The sequence below is a fragment of the Pelophylax lessonae genome (genome assembly GCF_965119305.1).
Source record: "Pelophylax lessonae genome assembly, chromosome: 9".
In the NCBI taxonomy this organism is placed as follows: Eukaryota; Metazoa; Chordata; class Amphibia; order Anura; family Ranidae; genus Pelophylax; species Pelophylax lessonae.
In genome coordinates, this window is record NC_138776.1 from 130,003,515 (window position 1) to 130,024,600 (window position 21,086).

Genomic DNA, 21,086 nt, shown 5'->3' on the forward strand with positions numbered 1-21,086 from the left:
GCATGCCAATACAGCAGGCCGGGAAGTGGCCGGAGAATGCACCAAAACCCACCGCAGCAGAGAAAAGGTCTGCCCCTGTTCCTACTTCTTAACGGTGAGGAAGAGGCTGGGGTCGTTAGTGTGGGGTCTCCCAGTTTCTAATACAAATATGGATCTATTGAAGAGGGAATGGATGACTGGAGGTCGGAGGACGAAATTGAATGGGACTAGGGTTCAGAGGCTTAGAGCAGTTCACCAGGTCCTGATGCTATTGCTGTGCCTGACAAGGAGACTCAGAAGTCGATTGAGAGAGGGGAGCTGGCCCAAAATTTGGGGTTCTGTGAGGCCTACTCAAAAAGGGTCCCAGATTTAGCCTCACCCACGAACTATGCCCGGGCTTGGGATCAAAATGAGGCATATAGCTCCATGATCAGGCGAGAGTAGACCCCCTTTTCATTACCTGGGAGAGGTAACAAGAAAACCCTCCCCGGGCTTTTAAGAATGCAAAGATGGATGCAGCGTAAAGTAGCTATGGAGTATGGCTATGATTATCCATACGCTCCCAGGGAGGCCATGTTGAATATTGAGGCAAAGAGAGATTTCTGGTGCGATGAAACCATTTGGGATTTTCTTTTTGTCCCCAAGCCCTTTTGGGATCCACCCAGGACTGACCTTCGGGAAAAGTTTAACTCTGTAAAGACTCAGTGGCTGTATGGAGGGCCTATGTACTTTGACCAGGTGGAAGTTCGTCATCCAGATGGGTCGGGCCAGACTTGTCCATCCAAGTGCGGGACAGCCAGGGAGCCCTTGTTAGGGTCCCCCACCCAGAGTATTACATTTAAAATCAAGTTCTACATGCAAGACTGTAAAAGTAAGGCTGGCTAGCCATCATTAAGAAAATTATAATGCTGAAGCTTAAAGTTAATGTTACAGTTTGAGTTGTTACTACTATACTACAGACCCCTTGGGCCATCGGGCCAGGGTCTTAAAAAGGAACTTCAACCAGGATCTTTTGGATTACAAATACTTGTCTGGAAAGACTTCCTGAACTCTCAAGCAGATGAAAAAAAAACGGGTGGCCATCACAGTAAGGGGCGGTGCATCCAGGAAGTCTGGTGGGGGGTGCTTTGAAAGACCCCTTGCATTTCCCTGACCCAGCAGGACTGCAGGCCACTCAGACTCCAGTGGTTTGCCCTGTTTCCATGCAAGGAGAGATGATTGTGAGTGACAGCAGGAAGATGCTGTAGTTGTCTTCTTCAAAGAACTCTGCAAATAGGTAGTCAGACGTGGTAGGGCACAGATTCCCCCAGGAGGAGGGGGAGATGGAACCCGACGCGTCAAGTAGTGAACAGCAGAGGAGTCAGGGACTGGAGTGAGAAGGTTGTCCCTATGGGGAGGGTCTTCTCACTCAACTGTTCAGGTAGATAGTCATGTGATGAATACATGTGAAATGTGACTAACTCTAATATTGTTTTTTTCCCTACAGGTGGGCTCACCGTATAGATAGCATCCTTTCATGCACCTAAACTATTCTGTATATGTGTACATTACAAAGATGTCAATATATTTTTGCACTTAATTTATTTGTATATTCAGTCTTTCCCTTCTCCCCCTTTTCCAAGTTTTTGGATACTCCTGATTTTTTTTGCAGATTATTGTAGGAGGCGGCTGCTTTAGAGCCAATGGGAAAATGGCTCATTTTTGGTGGGGGTTGATGTAGCACCCTCCTAGGTAGGTGCTAGGAAAAGTATATATTGGCCCTGTCTGCTTATCAGGGGGGGCTGATCATTCAGTTAGGCTGTCATATGTATGCAGGTGTGGTCTGTTGAGTCTGGGGAGTCTCCCCACTGTATCCAATGAGGGTTCTTATTGGACAGTGGAGGAAACCTGGCCAATAGCGCACCAGGGCTTATAGCTGTCTAAGTGGGCAGAGTTTGCTGCAATGCACCCAGGGATCGGATAAAAGCCTGAGGGGAGCATGTGACAGGGGGTCTTTGGCGGGAAGCAGTCCCAGGAGGAGGCTGACGGCTGTCTCTCCTCCTGTCAGAGCAAGTGAGAGTGTCCTGGGCAGTCAGTCTAGAGGACTGGAGGTTGAGCTGGGCTGCAGGAAGGGGATCCAGAGTGTCGCTGACCAACTGGAGCTGCTGGGCAGAAGTGTTGTGAGTACTTGAAACTGCCCAGGGGTCTGCCTAGGAGAGGTGACCACTCCAGAAGTTCAAAGGGATCTGGGAGCCAGCTAACCAGTAGAAGAGGCTTAGAAAAGGGGTGTCAGTATCTAAGCCCTAAAGATGATTGAGAGAAAGGGGGCGCCGGTGGGGCCCTAAAGTGTTCAGCAGTGAAGCAGTATACAAGTAGCTACCTCATCAAGAGTGTTTAGGGGAGCTCAAAGAGGACTTCTTTAGTCAGAAAGCAGTCACAAGTCAGTTCAGTGTTAACAGGCATCCGCCCAGCGTTAACCAGTGTCAAGCCAGCGTTGTCAGTGCCAATTAGCGTTTTTCAAGTGTCCCTGCTAAATTGTGCATAGTTCAGTTCAAGGAGTATCCCACTCATCCCTTCTCCTATCCAAGTTACAAAATAAATACAAAAACCAAAGATACTGGATTGGTCATTGTCTCAGTGCTAACACTTGGAGAAACATGCTCAAAGGTACTTTTGTTGCACCCGGTGACCCAGGGGGACCCACAGCCAGAACCTATGCTGGGAATTCTGCTACACATATAATACCATAGAATACTGCCTTTTGAAATGTAGGTATTTCCCAACTATAGTATCTCACAAAAGTGAGTACAACCATCACATTTTTGTAAATATTTTATTATATCTTTTCATGTGACAACACTGAAGAAATTACACTTTGCTACAATGTAAAGTAATGAGTGTACAGCTTGTAGTGTAAATTTGCTGTCCCCTCAAAATAACTTAACACACAACCATTAATGTCTAAACCGCTGGCAAGAAAAGTGAGTACACCCCTAAGTGAAAATGTCTAAATTGGGCCTAATTAGCCATTTTCCCTCCCCAGTCATGTCACTTGTTAGTGTTACAAGGTCTCAGGTGTGAATGGGGAGCAGGTGTGTTAAATTTGGTATCATCGCTCTCACTCTCTCATACTGGTCACTGGAAGTTCAACATGGCACCTCATGGCAAAGAACTCTCTGAGGATCTGAAAAAAAAAATTGTTGCTCTACATAAAGATGGCCTAGGCTATAAGAAGATTGCCAAGACCCAGAAACTGAGCCTGCAGCACAGTGGCCAAGACCATACAGCGGTTTAACAGGACAGGCTCCAGCTCCACTCAGAACAGGCCTCATCATGGTCGACCAAATGAGTTGAGTGCACGAGTTCAGCATCATATCCAGAGGTTGTCTTTGGGAAATAGACGTAGGAGTGCTGCCAGCATTGCTTGCAGGGGTGGGGGGTCAGCCTGTCAGTGCTCAGACCATACTGCACACACTGCATTAAATTCGTCTGCATGGCTGTCTTTCTAGAAGAAAGCCTCTTCTAAAGATGATGCACAAAAAAGCCCTCAAAGTGTTTACTGAGGACAAGCAGACTGAGGACATGGACCCCCACCCCTTCAACCTCTTCAGCAATGCTGACAACCCTCATACATATAATTCCCAAAGACAACTTCTGGATGTGACGCTGAGCACATGCACTCAAATTCTTTGCTCAACCATGGCGAGGGTCCTGGAAATCTTCTTAAAGCCTAGGCCATCTTTATGTAGAGCAACAATTCTTTTTTTAAGATCCTCAGAGTTCTTTGCCATGAGGTGTCATGTTGAACTTCCAGTGACCAGTATGAGAGAGTGAGAGCGATAACACCAATAAACACAACCTGCTCCCATTCACACCTGAGACCTTGTAACACTAACGAGTCACATGACACCGGGGAGGAAAAATAGCTAATTGTGCCCAATTGGGACATTTTCACTTATTGGTGTACTCACTTTTGTTGCCAGCGGTTTAGACATTATTGACTGTGTGTTGAGTTATTTTGAGGGGACAGCAAATTTACACTGTTATACACACTGTACACTCACTACTTTACATTGTAGCAAAGTTTCATTTCTTCAGTGTTGTCACATGAAAAGGTATAATAAAATATTTACAAAAATGTGAGGGGTGCACTCACTTTTGTACTTGTCATTTATTTGGATAAGCGCTGCACTTATTGTATACATATTGTACAGTAATTTATTCAGAAATAGCCATACCTTCTGTGTTTTGTATAATGTGCTTTTATATTTTAAGTAAATCAAACGAGAAAAAAACGCTCTAAAAGTGATATACAGAACAAACAAAAAAATATAAGCAGCAACTAATCTGTGTGATATCGTCACATCTCAAACACAGAAATACTCATTTTCATTTGCACTAAATTATGGATGAAAGTCCACATCAAATGTGATGATCCAAATAAAGTGTTTCTGACTTAAAGCATAACTCCACTTTTGTTGAGAAAAAAAGATTCCCCCTCTGGGTGATCTCTGTACATTGCAAGGATTTTAACAAACTTTGTTGCAGATTCCTACCTTTTGTTATTCTGAAGAAATCATTGTTTGTTCCTCTGTGCAGAGTGGGTCTAATGGGAGTGGTTTCATAATTATCTGTCAGCTGTGCCAGCTGCAGGGCTCTAATGAGGAAAATCCGCTGGGCCTGCATCCCTTTAGACATGTTCCTATGGGATTATCTCACCAAAAAGGACATTTTTGTTGCTGGGGATGCCAGAAATCTGACTTGTATCTTAGGTAGACTTCTGGGAAATATGGTGAGCCAATCACACAAGCAGGAAATAATGTTTCTGGGGTGTGGTCAGTACACATTCTGTGTAAAGAACAGCTCCAGGTAGCCATATTGCATTGCATTTTTAGAAAATTACGACAGCTTCAGATTGAAAAGTAAAGGTAATTTTTAATAACATTCCATTACAATATGATTTGTGTCACAATTTTATATGCTATATTGTTTTTTTCTTTATTTGCTGATTTTTTTTCCCCCACAAAAGTGGAGTTACCCTTTATAAGTTCAACAAATGTGATAATAATAAGGTTATTGACATCACCATCCACCACCTTGAAGAGTGATCTTGAATATGAACACCGCCACCAAAAACTCCCTTACCGGATCCTATAGACCTCCCATTACAAAAGGTCACAAGCACTTGTGGCTCCAAAACCAGACAGGGCCTTTTAAACCATCCATAGAGGTCTTCCAACATGGTTCATCACATTCCTCAACTCAGCATCATGGATGTTTACCCCGTCTCTTCATTGCTGCAGTTGACTCATAAAACTCTGGACTAAATGAGACAAGTCCACTCTTTCCCTGTCTTCTGGAAAATATATCTTACGAGAAAAAAACGCATCAGTGTTACCTTTAAAACTTTGATTTAAAGCACTTTAAAGCACTTTAGGCTGCAGTGCCATATACTTGTTTGTGATCTGTTATGTCTAAGGACCCTTTATCATGGGTTGTCTGATCAGGTCTGCCTGTTAGTTTTTCAGGCAGCCCTGATTGGACCTTGAAGTCTCCCCTATGGAGCGGTGGATTTCAGCATCTATTGCTACCCGATCTGATCCTGTTTGCAAAATCCAGACAGATGGTGCTCCTAGTTTCCATCCGTCTGGCGGATCTGATCAAGTGAAAACAGACAGGTGGTCCATTTCCATCTGACTTCCCCATAGAGGAGAGTGAGACTGGGTCTGTATCTGCTCTGCACAGTGGAGCGGACACGACCTGTCATCTGCCTGCTCAGTGGGCATCAGCGAAACAATCTCCCGGTGAGCAAGCAGAATCTGATCCATTAAGGCGCCCGTGTGAAAGGGTTCTAAGGGTACTGCTACGTTCCAAATGTTGTTATATTTGAGACCAGGGCTTTTTTTCTCAGAGAATAGGTGCAGGAACTCCCCCTTCTAAGTTACTTTGTGTCTCCGCCCCCTACCCACCCGAGCACTAACCACCCCTTCCAACCTCCGAGCACTGACCCTAGGTTTCACCCCCTACCCAGTTTCCAGTACAGCCCCTTTAAGAGAATATAGAGCCACGTATAATTTTGTATTGGAATGTATAAAATTAGGTTATGATAACAAGAAAAGCAAAAAAATAGATCCCCCGCAGCCAGCAGCAATAGATCCCCCCCAGCAGAAATAGACCCCCCCCCAGCAGCAGCAAAAGATCCCCCAGCAGCCAGCATCAATAGACTCTCTAGCAGCCAAGAACAGTGAACCCCTCCCTAAACAGTAGATCCATTCTAGCAACAATTAACCCTCAGTATCAAAAGATCCTCCACCAGCAACAATAGATTGCCATGCAAAAATAGATCCCCTCCAGCGACAACAGATATCCCAGCAGCCAGCATCAGAGTAGACCCTCCAGCACCCATTGGAGGTGCCGGAACTGCGTTCCCCCGCGTTCCCGCTGAAAAAAAGCCCTGTTTGAGACACCCCAAGACACTTTAAGTTTAGGTTTTCATAGTTTCTCAAGCGACTATTCTCTAATTACAGTATATGGGCTCTGCAATTCCACAGGCTGTGATGACCTCTCCCATTTCTTTTGTCTCCAGCAATTTGATAACTTGCCAATTGTCCATGTATCACATTCCTTTTGTGTATTCTATATAGCAGAGACCTTGTCTTATCTATTCCTTTGACCTAGTACAACATACAATAGGTGCATGTCTTTGTCACAATTGTCACTTATTGCCATTTTAATACTAATAAAAAAATCTTTTGAACAAGAAAAAAATATGTTGTGTACATTTTAAAGTAGGCTGACTTATCAGCTTGCTTCATGCGTTAATAATGCTGATATAATGTGCACTTTTAGAATCTAATGTGGAAAGTGCAGTTATGTGTGTCACAGCATGAAACTATGCTCAGTCTAGCATAGCAGAGAGCAGTGACAGAAAATAGATAAGCCTTTGGAGTCTACCCAGCTGCTAAAAGTAGAATGTGGTGTGACGTCTGAGGAAGGCCAGGACACATATGCAACTATTCCTACAACAGAAGCATCTAGGATGTTCTAAAGTGCATACATTGACTGTAACTATGGAACATTTGTCATCATTAGAAGGAAAAAGCTTAATATGGTTTTAGCATGTGTAATGAAGACCTGATGAATGTCAGTAACCATACAGTATTTGCATAGTACAAGAATACAGATTAGTTATAAAGACATGCTAATGGGAGCCATTGTCTAGGCAGATAAAATAAACATTGTTTTTGCATCATACAGATAACTAACTGTGGGGCTTTCTGCTGTTAGCATCCTTTTGCATTAATAAACATGGAAAATACTAGTCTGTATGGATATGGAATAGTTAATTGGTTTATTAAAACCACCAATCATCTTCACCCTTTCTAGATTTTAAAGCAGTTTAAGGTCCCATTCACACAGGATGTTTTGTTTTTCCTCCCATGGACACCTATGCTCCAGGGTAGAAAAGAACAGCTTTAAAATCATGCCTAAAAGCATTTAAAGGAGTTAAGTGCTTGGGCATTCATTCATCCTATTGGCCAGAATTAATTTAAATTTAAAATGAATAAATGCTCACTCGCTTGACGTGCCTAGGGTTGACGCATTTACACACTTTTATACACATTAAGCGTTTTTTAATGCTGGAACACTCTTCTCCTGACGGCGCTGGCCCTGGGTTTTTTTCTGCCTTTAACCGCTTCAGAACCACCCACCACACATTTACTGCGGCAGAAACGGCCCAGCTGCGCGAAATGACGTACCTGTACCTGGAACCAATTTTGCTCAATCTATTCATAAATAGCATTGAGGACGGGATTATTAGCTCAATCTCAGTTTTTGCAGATGACACAAAATTAAGTAGGGCAATAACTTCACATCATGATGCAGAAACCTTACAGAATGACCTGTATACAAGAGATGGTCAGAGACTGCGGATATGAAACAGGAGATAGTAAGAGACTGAGGACATTATACAAGAGAGGGTCAGAGACTGCAACCATGATACAAGAGATGGTCAGAGAGTGAGGACATGATACAAGAGATGGTCAGAGACTGCAGACATGATACAAGAGATGGTCAGAGACTGCAGACATGATACAAGAGATGGTCAGAGACTGTGGACATGATACAGGAGATGGTCAGAGACTGCGGACATGATACAGGAGATGGTCAGAGACTCAGACATGATACAAGAGATGGTCAGAGACTGCGGACAAGATACAAGAGATGGTCAGTGACTACAGACATGATAGAAGAGCACTAGGGGGGCCGGAGATCACAGGGGAAGCAGAGAGCACTGGAGGAGCTGAAGGGCAGGGGGGGGGGCTGGAGAGCATTGGGGAGGGGCTGGAAAGTATTGTAGGGGGTTGGAGAGCACGGGGTGGAGAGCACTGTGGGGTACAGGGAAAACTAGGGGGACAGAGAGCATGGAGTAGAGGGCGGCAAAGAGCATGGGGGAGGGGGCAGAGAGCACTGGGGGAGCCAAGGATTGCTGGGGAGCCAGAGAGCACAGGGGGGGAGGACTGGAGATCACTGATGGGGGGAGCCAGAAAACACAGCGGGGTGGAGAGCGCTGGGGGGGGCAGAGAGCATGGGGGGCTGAAGAGCACTGGGGGGGCTGAAGAGCACTGAGGGGCTGGAGAGGGGGCTGTAGAGCACTGGGGGGTTGGAGAGGGGGGGCTGAAGAGCACTGGGGGGCTGGAGAGGGGGGGCTGAAGAGCACTGGGGGGGCTGGAGAGGGGGGGCTAAAAAGAACCGGGGGGGCTGGAGAGGGGGGGCTGAAGAGCACTGGGGGCTGGAGAGAGGGGATTGAAGAGCATTGGGGGCTGGAGGGGGGGGGCTGAAGAGCACTGGGAGGGCTGGAGAGCACTGGGGGGGGGCTGAAGGGCACTGGGGGGGGGGCTGGACAGCACTGGGGGGCCAGCAAAAGAAAAAAGAAGTTGGATAGGAGGAGCGTGGGGGAAGCTGCATATAGAGGAATTGATCTTTCCATATTCCTCTTGCAACCGCTGAATGCCTGCAGAAGGGAGAGGAGGAGAATCAGGCATTCGGCAGCTGCAGGAGGATTATGGAAAGATCAATTCCTCTATATGTAGCTGCCCCACCGCTCCTCCTATCCAGTCACACAGGGAGGCTGCTTAGGCCTCGGGCACTCACCTTCTTCCCGCCCCCGCCCACTCGCTTCTGCCCCCGCGAGCAGCATGGGTAAGCAGCGCAGACCGAGCGCAGAGCTGCCTTCACATGAGGAGAAGTGCCTCAAGTTCACAGCGCCAGTACCGGCCTGACACCCCCCCCCCAGTGCACGGCACCAGGGGCGGCCCGCACCCCCCGTTGGTACGCCACTGGGTATTGAACTTAGGGACTAAAAACATAAACACAAAATACGCGTTGGGGGGGAACCTCTGGGGGAATCAAGAATGGAGAAAGATCAGGGAGTCTTAGTAGAAGGTAGGCTAAGCAATAGCATGCAATGTCAAGCTGCAGCTGCCAAAGCCAACAGAATATTAGCATGCATAAGGAAGGGGATATATCCCAGAGATAAAACTACAATCCTACCACTTTATAAAACTCTGGTCTGGCCACATCTGGAATATTCTGTCCTGTTCTGGTCGCCAATCCTCAGAAAGGATGTGTTGGAACTGGAAAGAGTCCAAAGAAGGGCAACTAAGCTAATTAGGGGATTGGATGACCTAAATTATGAGGAGCGTTTACAAGCGCTCGATTTATTCTCCCTAGAGAGGAGACGCCTGAGAGGGGACATGATAGCGATTTACAAATACTTCAACGGTGATCTCAGCATAGAAAAAAACCATTCATTCGCAAGACCATTCAATGCGATTAGAGGAGAAACGATTTAACCTCAGGCTACACAAGGGATTTTTTTACAGTAAGGGCAATAAGATTGTGGAACTCGCTTCCACAAATGGTGGTAACTGCAGGGAGTATGGCTACTTTTAAAAGAATCTTGGACATACATCTCCAAGATCAAAACATTCAGGGGTATTGGAAATGAATATGTCCACACACAACTACACAGGTCAAACTGGATGGACTATTGTCTTTATTCAACCTCAACTACTATGTAACTATGTACGTCGCATCATCTTCCTGGTCCGGGCGTGAGTCACCGGCGACTCTCTACCACTGTGATTGGACATAGTGGGAGCCAATCAGCGGGTCAAGCGGACGTGATGTCCACCGGCACCCGCCAAACGTTTCCAAGAGAGGCAGAACGACGGTCTGCCTATGTAAACAAGGAAGATCACCGTTCTGTCAGGGGAGAAGATAGAGATCTTGTGTTCCTGCTCAACAGGAGCGCGGATCTCTGTCTTACCCCAGTCAGTTCATCTCCTGCACAGTTAGCAAGCACCCCCTAGGGACACCTTGATCGCCCCTGATGTTAACCCCTTCCCTGCCAGTGTCATTAGTACAGTAACAATGCATATTTTTAGCACTGATCACTCTAATAATGTCACTGGTCCCCAAAAAAGTCAAAAGTGTCAGTTGGGTTTCTGATGTGTCCGTCGCAATGTCTCAGTCCCGCTAAAAATCTCTAATCGCCACCATTACTAGTATAAAAATAAATAAATAAATAAGCCATAAAAATATCCCATAGTTTGTAGGCCTGATAAGTTTTGCGCAAACCAATCAATATACGCTTATTGGGAGTTTATGAAAACAAGTCCTTATGCTGGTTAATATAGTAAACTATAAGAACAAATGAAAGTGCAATATAAAATCTATGTAGCACCCTGCAGGTAGGTGCTAGGTAAATGTATAGTGGGCCTTGTCTGCTTAACAGCAAGGCTGTTATTTATTCGGTTAAGGTGTCATGGTTTCCAGGTGTGTTTGCTGAGGGGGGAGTCTCCCCACTGGCTCCTGTGAGAGGCTTCTCATAGGGCAGTGGAGGAAGCCCAATCAGGGGACACATCCCAGCTTGTAACTACCCCAGAAGGCAGATTAGGCTACAATGGATTCTGGGAGTGGGTACAAGTTTGGAGGGAAGTGCGTGGCAAGGTGTCTTTGGCAGGAGCAGAGACCTAGGAGGGAGAGTACAGCTGTCTCTTCTCCTGTCTGAGAAAGCGGATATCTTGGGGTGTCGCCTGAGTATCCAGAGAGTGTTGAGTGAGCTGAGGGGGATCCGGTGTGCCGAGAACCTGCGGAGAGCGAGAGGGGTCCAGTCCCAGGAAAGCCTACACAGGTCGTGAGTACTGAGGATTGCCCCTGGGGGTCTGCCTAGAGTCAGAAAGGGACCACTCTGGAAGAGGTTCTGGGATCCAGAGTCAGCTAGCTGTAAAGGGGGTACCTAGGTTGAGGACCCTGAAGTTACAAAGGGGGTACATAGTAAGTGGACCCTGAAGAGTTAAAGTCAAAGGGGGCACCTGCAGTTGGGCCCTGAATTGTATAGAGTGTGTCAGTTGCAAGTACAGCTATAATGAGTTCTACTTCATACTACCTCAAGCTGGCCAAAGCGGGGGACAGTATTCAGTGACTTATACAGCACAACAGTGTCAGGAGTTCTACAGTTCTCAGTCCTGAATCTTCTGGATTAAAAGTCGAGGATTCAGCACTTCTGTGTTCTACAAAGTATTCTCAGCGTTAGTGAGCAACGGCTGGTGTCAAGGAAGCGTCAAACGGGCATTTTCAGGAGTAAAGTCCCACGTGTAATTAGTTCAAGCCTCAAGGAGTATCCCACTCATTCCCTTCTCCCATCCCCTTTAAATCAAATAAAAAACCACAAACAAAGATGCCGGAGTTGTTGCTGCTTCAGTTGTCACACCCAGGGTCACAGCTCACATGGGCTGGAGAGACTACCGGTACTAATGGCAGACCCACATCAGGCCACAGGCCTGGAAAGCTTGCTACATCGATATGTCAAAAGAATGGAACCTGAACCATTCTATGCTTATATAGATTATATATAGCACCTTCATTAGTTCTCATTGTTTACTAATTTAACCAGCATAAGGACTTGTTTTAGCATATGTAAATAGCGTTCAAAACACACATGTGAGGTATCGCCACAAACGTTAGAGTGAGAGCAATAATTCTAGCACTAGACCTCTGCTGTAACTCTAAACATGTAACCTGTACAAAATTTTAAAGCGTTGAATATGGAGATTTTTAAGTACTGAAGTTTGGCGCCATTCCACAAGTGTGCGCAATTTTAGGGACAGATGAGACCTTATGGGCCTAATAGAAGAGAGAACCTATCACATAGACATTTTAGCTCATAGAGGACTTTTGGTTCCCTATGTGATATACATTTTTTGTGAAAAAGAAGTGTAAAAAAAATAAAGCTACACCCAAGCGTTTAAAACTGCAGCTGTCCATTTCCGACAGCGATGGGGGCCGTGTGGTGCTCGATTTAGTGCATCATACACAGCTTACTTTTTTTTGTTGTACAAACTTGATCTTTAGTACACTTCATTCATGTTGTACATCTGTGCTGCTGTACAGTGCCATGCAATAAAAAAGGCAGGTCTGCATTTTATTACAGCACAGGTTGGCGCTGCATTCAAAAGTGTTAATGGGACACACAGAAAACAATTATGTAAATTCTCACTTATACAAAACCTGTGGACTCCTTGATTAATTAAGCTTAACGTGTGCACCTGGGCATGCAAACAGCTTCCTATCAAAATTTTGATTCTATACAAGTTCTCCACCAGGTGCAGAAGTCGGCTTTTGGGCATGTATGAGGAATGACTCCAAGTAACTGGCCTAGTGCAAAAGAGATCAGCATTGTGACTGCTCTATGCTGATTCATTGCACATGGATTGCTGCTGACTACACCCTGGCATATTTTTCGATGTGCATAGTTCCAATAAAAATAAAACAACATTTACTTGTGGCTCTTTTTAACGGAACAGCAACATTTAACAAGCAGGCTCACATTTTTATGTTTTAAATAAAGCAGGAATTCACTGAAAGAAACAGACCAAAACTACCTATAATCTATATGAGTTTAAGGGTGTCAAAGGGCAATAGCGCTTGTATGATGCAATCCCAGAAAACATGTATGTGCAGATAACCATTTATAGTAGTATTTCTGCAACTGCTGGCAGAATTTTAAGCTTGAAAGGAAGTTTAGGATGTTGATCATAGATTGCTACCAGTGATTTTCATAGATATCAGACACATGTGATCTGCTAGGTGCGATTTCTTTATCAGTTTGGCTATAGTATAGTGCTGACTTCAACAGACAACTCTAAAAGCAGAGCTCCAATCCCTCAATTATTTCTTTTATACACCGCTGTAATTGTGTTCAGTTCCAGTGCAACATTTAGATACTGTCATAAATGTCCTCATTTTAGCTTCTGTTTAAATCATTTAAAGCTGACCAGATCTCAGAAGCAGGCAGAGTCCATCTCCGCTGTGGGCATCTGAAGTCCTCTTGTCTTAAATACTGGGATTCGGCACAGTGGGCTACCCAGCATGTACCTCCCGGTTTCCCTCCTATGCAGTAATGCTATGCGCGGCGCTGTTTCAGTATTAGGCGATTCCCATGGACTTCTGGGATAGATAACGCAGATAACTCAGGAGTCCATGCGAATTGCTTAGTGACAAAATCTCCTATGCCTAGTGACAAAATCTCCTAGGTAGCCGCAGCCGGAGGTGCTGCAGAAAATATGTAAAAAAAAGGTATTTACAAAGGAAAAAAACATTTTTTTGCCATTTATAATCGCATTCAGGATGGGCATGACAATAATTGGACTTTTAAAAAACAGGTGGAACTCTGCTTTAAGAATACTATCATATAGATTAGAATGTTTCAACTCAAGGTATATTGCTCTCATTTAGTCGAATGCATGAAATATTGTGTACCAATATTTCCAGCATCAGTGCTGGATATGGGTCTGCCATGGTTACCGTTAACACCTACAGCACATTTAAGCTCGTTTGCCCAAGTGTGAATACTGAGACAATGACCAGCTCGGCATCTTTGGTTTTTAGGAACTTGGATGGGAGAAGGGAATGAGTGGGACACTGCTCTGGCTCAACTAGTTACAAGAAAGGGACACTTGAGAAAAAATGCCTTCTAGCGCTGACTTGACGACGGCTGAATGCTGACTAACGCTTACTGGCGCTTGTGAACACTGACTTGCTGTCACTGAACTTCTGACACTTCTGTTAGCTCAAAAGTCCTTTTTCACTGCTTCATCCAGTCCTACCTGACTGAGGTAGCCACTTGCAATTACTGCTGCAACACTTAACACTTTACACTTCAGGGCCCAACCGCTGGCACCCCCTTTACTCTTCAGGGTTAACTCTGGCACCCCCTTTACTGTCACCGCTGCCCAGCTAGCTAGCTCCTGGATCCCTCGGACCTTCTCCGGAGTGGTCCCCTCTCCTAGGCAGACCCCAGGGGTCAGTTTGCAGTACTCATGACTCAGAATGCTTTCCTGAAACTCGACCCCAACAGCTCTGCTGGTCCTCAGCACACTGGATCCTTCTCTGCAGCTCAGCTCAGCTCAGCCCTGTATCCCCCCAGGCAAGACGCCTGGGATACCCGATCCTCTTGACAGGAGGAGAGACCGCCATACCCTCCCTCCTGGGACTCTGTCTCCGCCAAAGACAATCTGACATGCGCCCCTCACAGACTTATACACCTTCCCAGAATGCTGTGCGGCAGAATCTGCCCTTCCAGGATGGATACAAGCCCTGGAGTGCTATTGGTCAGGTTTCCTCCACTGCCCAATGACAGCCCTCATTAGGTTACAGTGGGGAGACTCCCCGACACAACAGACACACCTGAGAGCACATGTCAGTTTAGCTGAAAAAAATGGCCCTACTGTTAAGCAGGCAAGGCCCCACTATAATTTACCTAGCACCTACCTTGGAGGGTGCTACAATTGGATGTTATGATTTATCCTTTAAGGCCCCTGTTTACACTTGAGCAATTTGAAGCATGATTTGAAACTTCACCAGAAACACTTCAATACTCGACACTAGTATTTTCATTATATTTAGTGGTACACATTCACACTTGAGCATAGTGTCACCTAAAGCTTGAAGCTCGTCACTCGAAAAAGCACATTACCTTCTCTTGGGGAAGAGTCATGCATTTTAGCTCCAATAGACTTCAATATTGAATATTGAAATCACCCACACCAATTCCCAAAAGTAGTTCCTGCACTACTTTTGGCAACTTCGGGGGCTATTTCAATAGACATCTGTGCATAAACCCGCATGTCTGTGAAATCGCTCCCAAACTCCCACTGAAATGCGGGTTTGAATTAATACAATTTCAGCTGAACTCGCACGATTTCAAACCTGCCCTCAGTGTGTATTTTTACCTAAAAGCTAGTTACTAGGCAAGAAAATGTTCTACAAACACAAGTTACATGCATTTTGAAAATTTTTAAGGTACTCATATTGAAGTCGATTGGGGCTAAAATGCATAACTCTTCCTCAAAAGAAGGTATTGTGCTTTTCGAGTGGCAAGCTTCAAGCTTTAAGTCAGGTCAAAGTCACCGCAAAGTAGGCGTTGGCGCATCGCTAGGGTTGCCACGTTCATTCCTTTCAACCAGGACACACATTACACAGGTTCTGTGGCTGATTAAGGTGGCAATTTAACTAAATAGAGGATGTATTAAGAAGTCTCAGAAAGTCGGGCAGAGCTGGACTGGGATCTCTTCCACCCTTCTCTGAGGTGGCTGTTGCTGCTGTCGGGAGGGTGGCGGCCCTCCTGGGGGGAACTTACGGTCGTGCACCGTTGGATATATGATCTTTTGTTTTTGTCTGAAGTAACCAATGTCACGGGGTGAAGGGGAGGGGGAACCTATTGATTGTTCCTGGTTCTGCACACTGTGGGGAGAGACACCTCCGGTTTGCATGCCAGCTGAACATACTCTAACCAATAAAAATAATTTTCTAAAAAAAAGGTGGTAATTTAACTCACTTACTGCCTTTTGTGCATGGGATATAGAGGAGTAAATAAAACACCATAAATAAAGAGACAGACACCATTTAATTTTATGGTCATAATATGGCCATGGTGTTTATTATGGTGTAACCCATTTAAACATATCAGAGTAACGACATTAAACTTAAACTTTTAGCATAACTTAAATTCCCATTGCCTTCAAATGACCAAATCCAGTAAATCAAATAACACTGCACATATATGCCTCGTTTCCACTGAGCGGAAAGGTTCGGGTCGGTACAGTATGGAAGGGTTAGAATGGTCCGGCCTATTCAGGTGAGCGTTTCCACTGCAAGTCAGGCCGCCAGGGGCCATGCGGGGTTCACACCAAACATGGTGTTTGTTTTGTGCTTTCATTTGACGTGAGCATTGACATTTTCCTGTCCACCAATCAGTGGAATGTATCGTGTGATGCCAGTAGCTCCGCCCTAACCGTACCGTACCTTTTCCTATTGCCCTACATCTGAAGGGGGACCAGGAATGGTGCAGTTTGGTTAGGTTGTATGGGCCACTTTCATAATGGAAACACTCAAAATAGCGTACCGTACCGAACTGACCCAAACCGATCCGCTCAGTGGAAACGAGGCACTAGACTACACTGGATGACTGACCCTCACTAACAAACACTGTGACATGAATAAAAATACAAAAAAGGGGAGGGGGAGTGTGGATTGCGGTCCAGTCAGCGTGGCTGCAAACCCACCGGTGGGAGCCCTTTATATAGGCATGGAAGTGCGGGAAATCTGCCACTGTTGCTGGGGGTGGAAGTTGTCGCAGTAGTCAATTGCAACCTGAAAAATAAGAGGGGAGAAAAAAAAGACCTTTGGCCTATACCATGTTGGTCCCTGCAGGGGGACCTGTAGATTATATTAGCCTCAGAACCTGTGTAGTTAATATGTGTCCTGGTTTAAAGGGATGAGGTGGCAACCCTACGCGTCACACTGATTCGGACAGTGCTGTTGCAATAGGCTCCGATTTGTCATGTAACCCAAATCGCATGTCAAATCGGCCCAATGTGAACGGGGCTTATGCAAATGCTCAACAAAAACTTGAAAAAAGATCAGACACTCAGCCCAAGTGTGAATGGGGCCCTATTACGTAGGGCCAAATCTAACCACAAGTAAGTTCTGTCTCAGTAGATATCTTCTAGTGAATCACTAGCAGCATTACCCAAGAAAGCACATGAACCTGGGGGAGTAAAGAGATTTTGTAGTCTTTGTTAACATAGCCTCAAAATACATTGTAAACGTATCAATGCTGTTGCAATGTATTCGTGAATGAGGCCTTCAGCTGTTTTTGAAGGCTTTAATTACACAAAACTCTCTGTCAAGGCTTCTGATAAAAAGAGCAGGACCCTTAACTCCAGCATGTCAGGTGACTACTATCTTTGTTGCCTCTTTGTTTGCCATGGTCATTGTCATTGTTAATCCATGGCTAATCTACAAATATCTGCTTGTAATACAATAACAAAACTATGAAAGGATAAACTGGTAAAATTATGAAATTCACTTCTTTATGTAAACACTGCAAGAAGGACTCAGTGCTTGTGCTCGTTAAAGATTAACTATTTTTCCCCCATAAACATTATTCCTCTCCTCTCCACTCTCATCCTATAGTTCCTATAGTCCATTTTAGTGAGTCTGCATTTTGTTCCCCTATAAAAAAAATTTCACAAGCTTGGCATCCTCTAAAAAGCAAATTATTTTTGAACTTATGCAAGACTAGTGCCTGCAGACTGCAAGCCTGATTGCACAAATACTGTTACTTAATGTTTCTGCAGAGTGTGGGAAAGGGCCGGCTACAGCAGATTTCCAAATATTTATGAACTGTCCAGACAAGGGCATCACCTATACCAGCCGAAGCTGGCACAGAAACAGTAAATATAGCTTTTCAATAGAATTCATGCTGTACTGGTGTTTGATGGCATAAAAAAGAAAATGTGAAGCCAAAGCAAGGAATACATCATAAACTAGATATAATGGAATGAGAGCCAGTGCCACAAGGGCAGCTGCAAAAAAAAAAAAAAAATGAATTCTAAATCAAGAACAGTACCATAGCAGTAATTTTATATAATATCAGGCTATGTGTCTTTTTAAGATTGTACTGTAAGAAGAAGAAGTTGAAAATAAAATTGGTTCTCAGCAAGGAAGCAAGAAGAGTACTATACAGGAGATTTTTAGTAGCCTAAATTTGCTACTAAAATCATTAGCAAGTAATTGCTAGGTGTAGCAAATGATCACCAAAAATACAGAACACGTGGCTCCCTATGGAGTAATTTATAAAGTAGTGATTAATCCTCTGTGATCACACAATGCTCCAATCATATGCAATTGATTGTTACAAGAAACTACTATACTTGTGCAGCTTTCATCATAGCAGCAATGGGTTGGGTTTAGTCTGACCTCAGATCAAACCCAGCTTGGCAGAACCCTTGGAAAGCTGTCCCGTGATTTCATACCCTCCGGTCCTGGACATTCCCCACCCTGAATCTGCAAGTACACAAAGGGGCAGAGATGTTTGTAACATCATTGACCAGAGCATGACCGTATTTGGCGAATAGGAAAATGGAGGAAGAGAAAATTGGGTTGGGGATTGGGGAAGGTGCCAATATTTGGCCAATGTTATTGACATAATATAGCCGTGTGGCCATAATAGATCAATTGAAGCAAGAAAAAAATGACCGCACTCCGATGTAAATCAAAAATTGGAGTAAAATTTATTCCACATCAAAACAAATGGGCAAACTGGAACAACACACTGTAGATGCAGGACACAAAGGCAGACGCGTTTTACGACTTAGAGATGTCGCTTACTCATTGCCAATGGCAATGAGTAAGCGACATCTCTAAGTCGTGAAACGCGTCTGCCTTTGTGTCCTGCATCCACAGTGTGTTGTTCCAGTTTGCCCATTTGTTTTGATGTGGAATAAATTTTACTCCAATTTTTGATTTACATCGGAGTGCGGTCATTTTTTTCTTGCTTCAAGTGATTCTGGATTAACGGATCCGACCAGCACCTGACACCCAGCCCACCTGGAGCGGTCTTTTTCTCCCTTGGATTTCATAATAGATCAATGACATCATAATTGGGAGTGAATTGGGAAGGTGTACCCTTTACCCCATAAGTCATCGGTGCAGGCGTTTGCTGGAGGCTGTAGTCCGGTTTACTGAGTTCATTGGCTTTACATTGTGGAGATTGCTTCATGCTTTTTGACCCTGTGGGGTCAAGTTCTGGAGGTGAGAGGCAGATAATGCCGGGTGACGGGATCTTATGAGCACTGAAGTCACACTTATTGTCTATTCACCGGATCACTAGTGGACTTTGTTTTTACCGTCTTTTTACCACCTTATGAACTTCTTTTTATTCACTATATGTTTTTTATTATTATTGGCTTTTTTAAAAAGATTGTTATTTATTGCTATTAGACTGCGCTACACTATTGTATACGTATTTATTGAAGGTGTCGGATTACCCTTGAGTGTTAGCTGCTGGTCTTATGTCTTTGTCTATTCAGCGCTGAATCTTCTCTATATATATTTCAATGACATCATAAGGCAGGGAATGCCCTGGCCATAGCTGATGATGTTAAAGCTTCCCATGAGGTCTGCCGAACTGTATTTTAGACCGAGTTGCAACTGAATGCAGCTGATCCCTACTCCATAGGGAGCATTAATTCTATTTGTTTGGTGATCATTTGCTATTCCCAGCAATAATAATGTGTTAGAAATCGATTCATGCAGAAAGTTTGGAGTATAACTGATGGCTTTTATTGGCTAACCCAAGTTTTTAAAGTTGCAAGCTTTTGTGATGACTACTCCTATTGATTAAAGTCTGATCTAAACCTATCTAAGCTTAAACCTGTTCCCACCCCTATTCTAACTATCCTGTAGATGAAAGAAGTCTATACTTACCTAATCTAGGGGCGCTCCACTCCTTCACATAGCCGGCTCTCAACGCCAGCTTCAGGGGACAGGAGTGACAGCGGACAACGGATGTGTCATAGTAAGGCTATGGGTGACATCACTGCCCAGTCACTGCAGCCGTTATCACTGCTCTCTCCTCTTCCCTGAAACTGGCCTCTAGGCAGGTGCCTACAACAGGCTAACATGTTTTTTTGTGTAAGCACTTGTTTTTCCTGGCTGAGCTCATTTCCTCATGTTTATTGAAACAGCCTGGTGCCAAATGTTACAATTTCTTGATGTTTTCCTGTGTCCACTGGAGCTGGGGCTGGAGCTGGAGCTGGAGCTGGGGGTAACCAGGCTGTAAGGGTTAATGTTTTTCCCGCCCTTTTTCAGTAAGGTTTCTGCCTCCTACAGGTCAACCAATATAAAAGGGGCCCCTTTGAAGCCCCTGGGTCGAGTCCTGGGTAATTACTGCCAAAATGTAGCCTGTTACTCTGCTGGAGTGATGACCCCCTTTAAGCATCAGGTTCTGTACTCCTATTAGTGTCACAGGTGCTATTTCTTCTGCGTAAGCAGTGATTTTTAATTTTTTTGTGGCGCAACAGTATTAATAATATTTAGGGCATAATTGCTGTTCCCCCCTTCTGTGTCGCAGGTGCTATTCCTTCTGCGTCTGCAGGGTTTTTTGTGGTGCAGCAGCACTAATAATATTTAGGTCATATATGCTGTCCCCCCTTGTGTGTCGCAGGTGCCATTCCTTCTGCGTCAGCAGTGTGGTTTTATTTTTGCATTCTTTCATGGCAAAGCAGCACTAATAAAATTTAGGGCATAATTGCTGTCCCCCCTTCTGCATCGCAGGTGCTAATCCTTCTGCGTAAGCAGTGTGTTGGTTTTTTTTTTTTCGTGGCTCAGCAGCACTAATAATATTTAGGGCATAATTGATGTCCCCCCTTCTGCATCGCAGGTGCTATTCCTTCTGCTTAAATAGGGGCTTTCTTTTTTGTGGCACAGCAGCACTAATATTGTTTAGGGCATAATTGCTGTACCCCTTCTGCATCGCATGTGCTATTCCTTCTGCATCAGCAGGGGTTTTCTTTTTTTTTTGGCTTAATTAAGTTTTTCTTTATTAAAAAAAACTATAAATAAACAGTTTATAGTGCACCAAGCACAAAAGTATTGCACCCAAGCACCATATTTCCATCCCACATTCTATAATAAAAAGTTATAAAATCCCCCCAAATAGTCCCCATCATGTCCAAAAGCCCAACAAGGAGAGGCAGATGCTCACAGGCCACTAA

General features: G+C 44.5%; 1 protein-coding gene across 1 annotated transcript in view; it reads left to right on the forward strand.

Moving 5' to 3' along the window:
* The window catches only part of LOC309564270 (uncharacterized protein), a gene marked incomplete at both ends in the record, with an annotated part of 36,246 nt that extends 16,094 nt beyond the window's left edge, over positions 1-20,152 (forward strand). The window contains one exon of the mRNA XM_082268893.1: positions 20,058-20,152. Coding sequence (XP_082125019.1) covers positions 20,058-20,152 — 95 coding nt within the window. The remainder of the gene's footprint in view (positions 1-20,057) is intronic.
* Between the last annotated feature and the right edge of the window lie 934 nt (positions 20,153-21,086).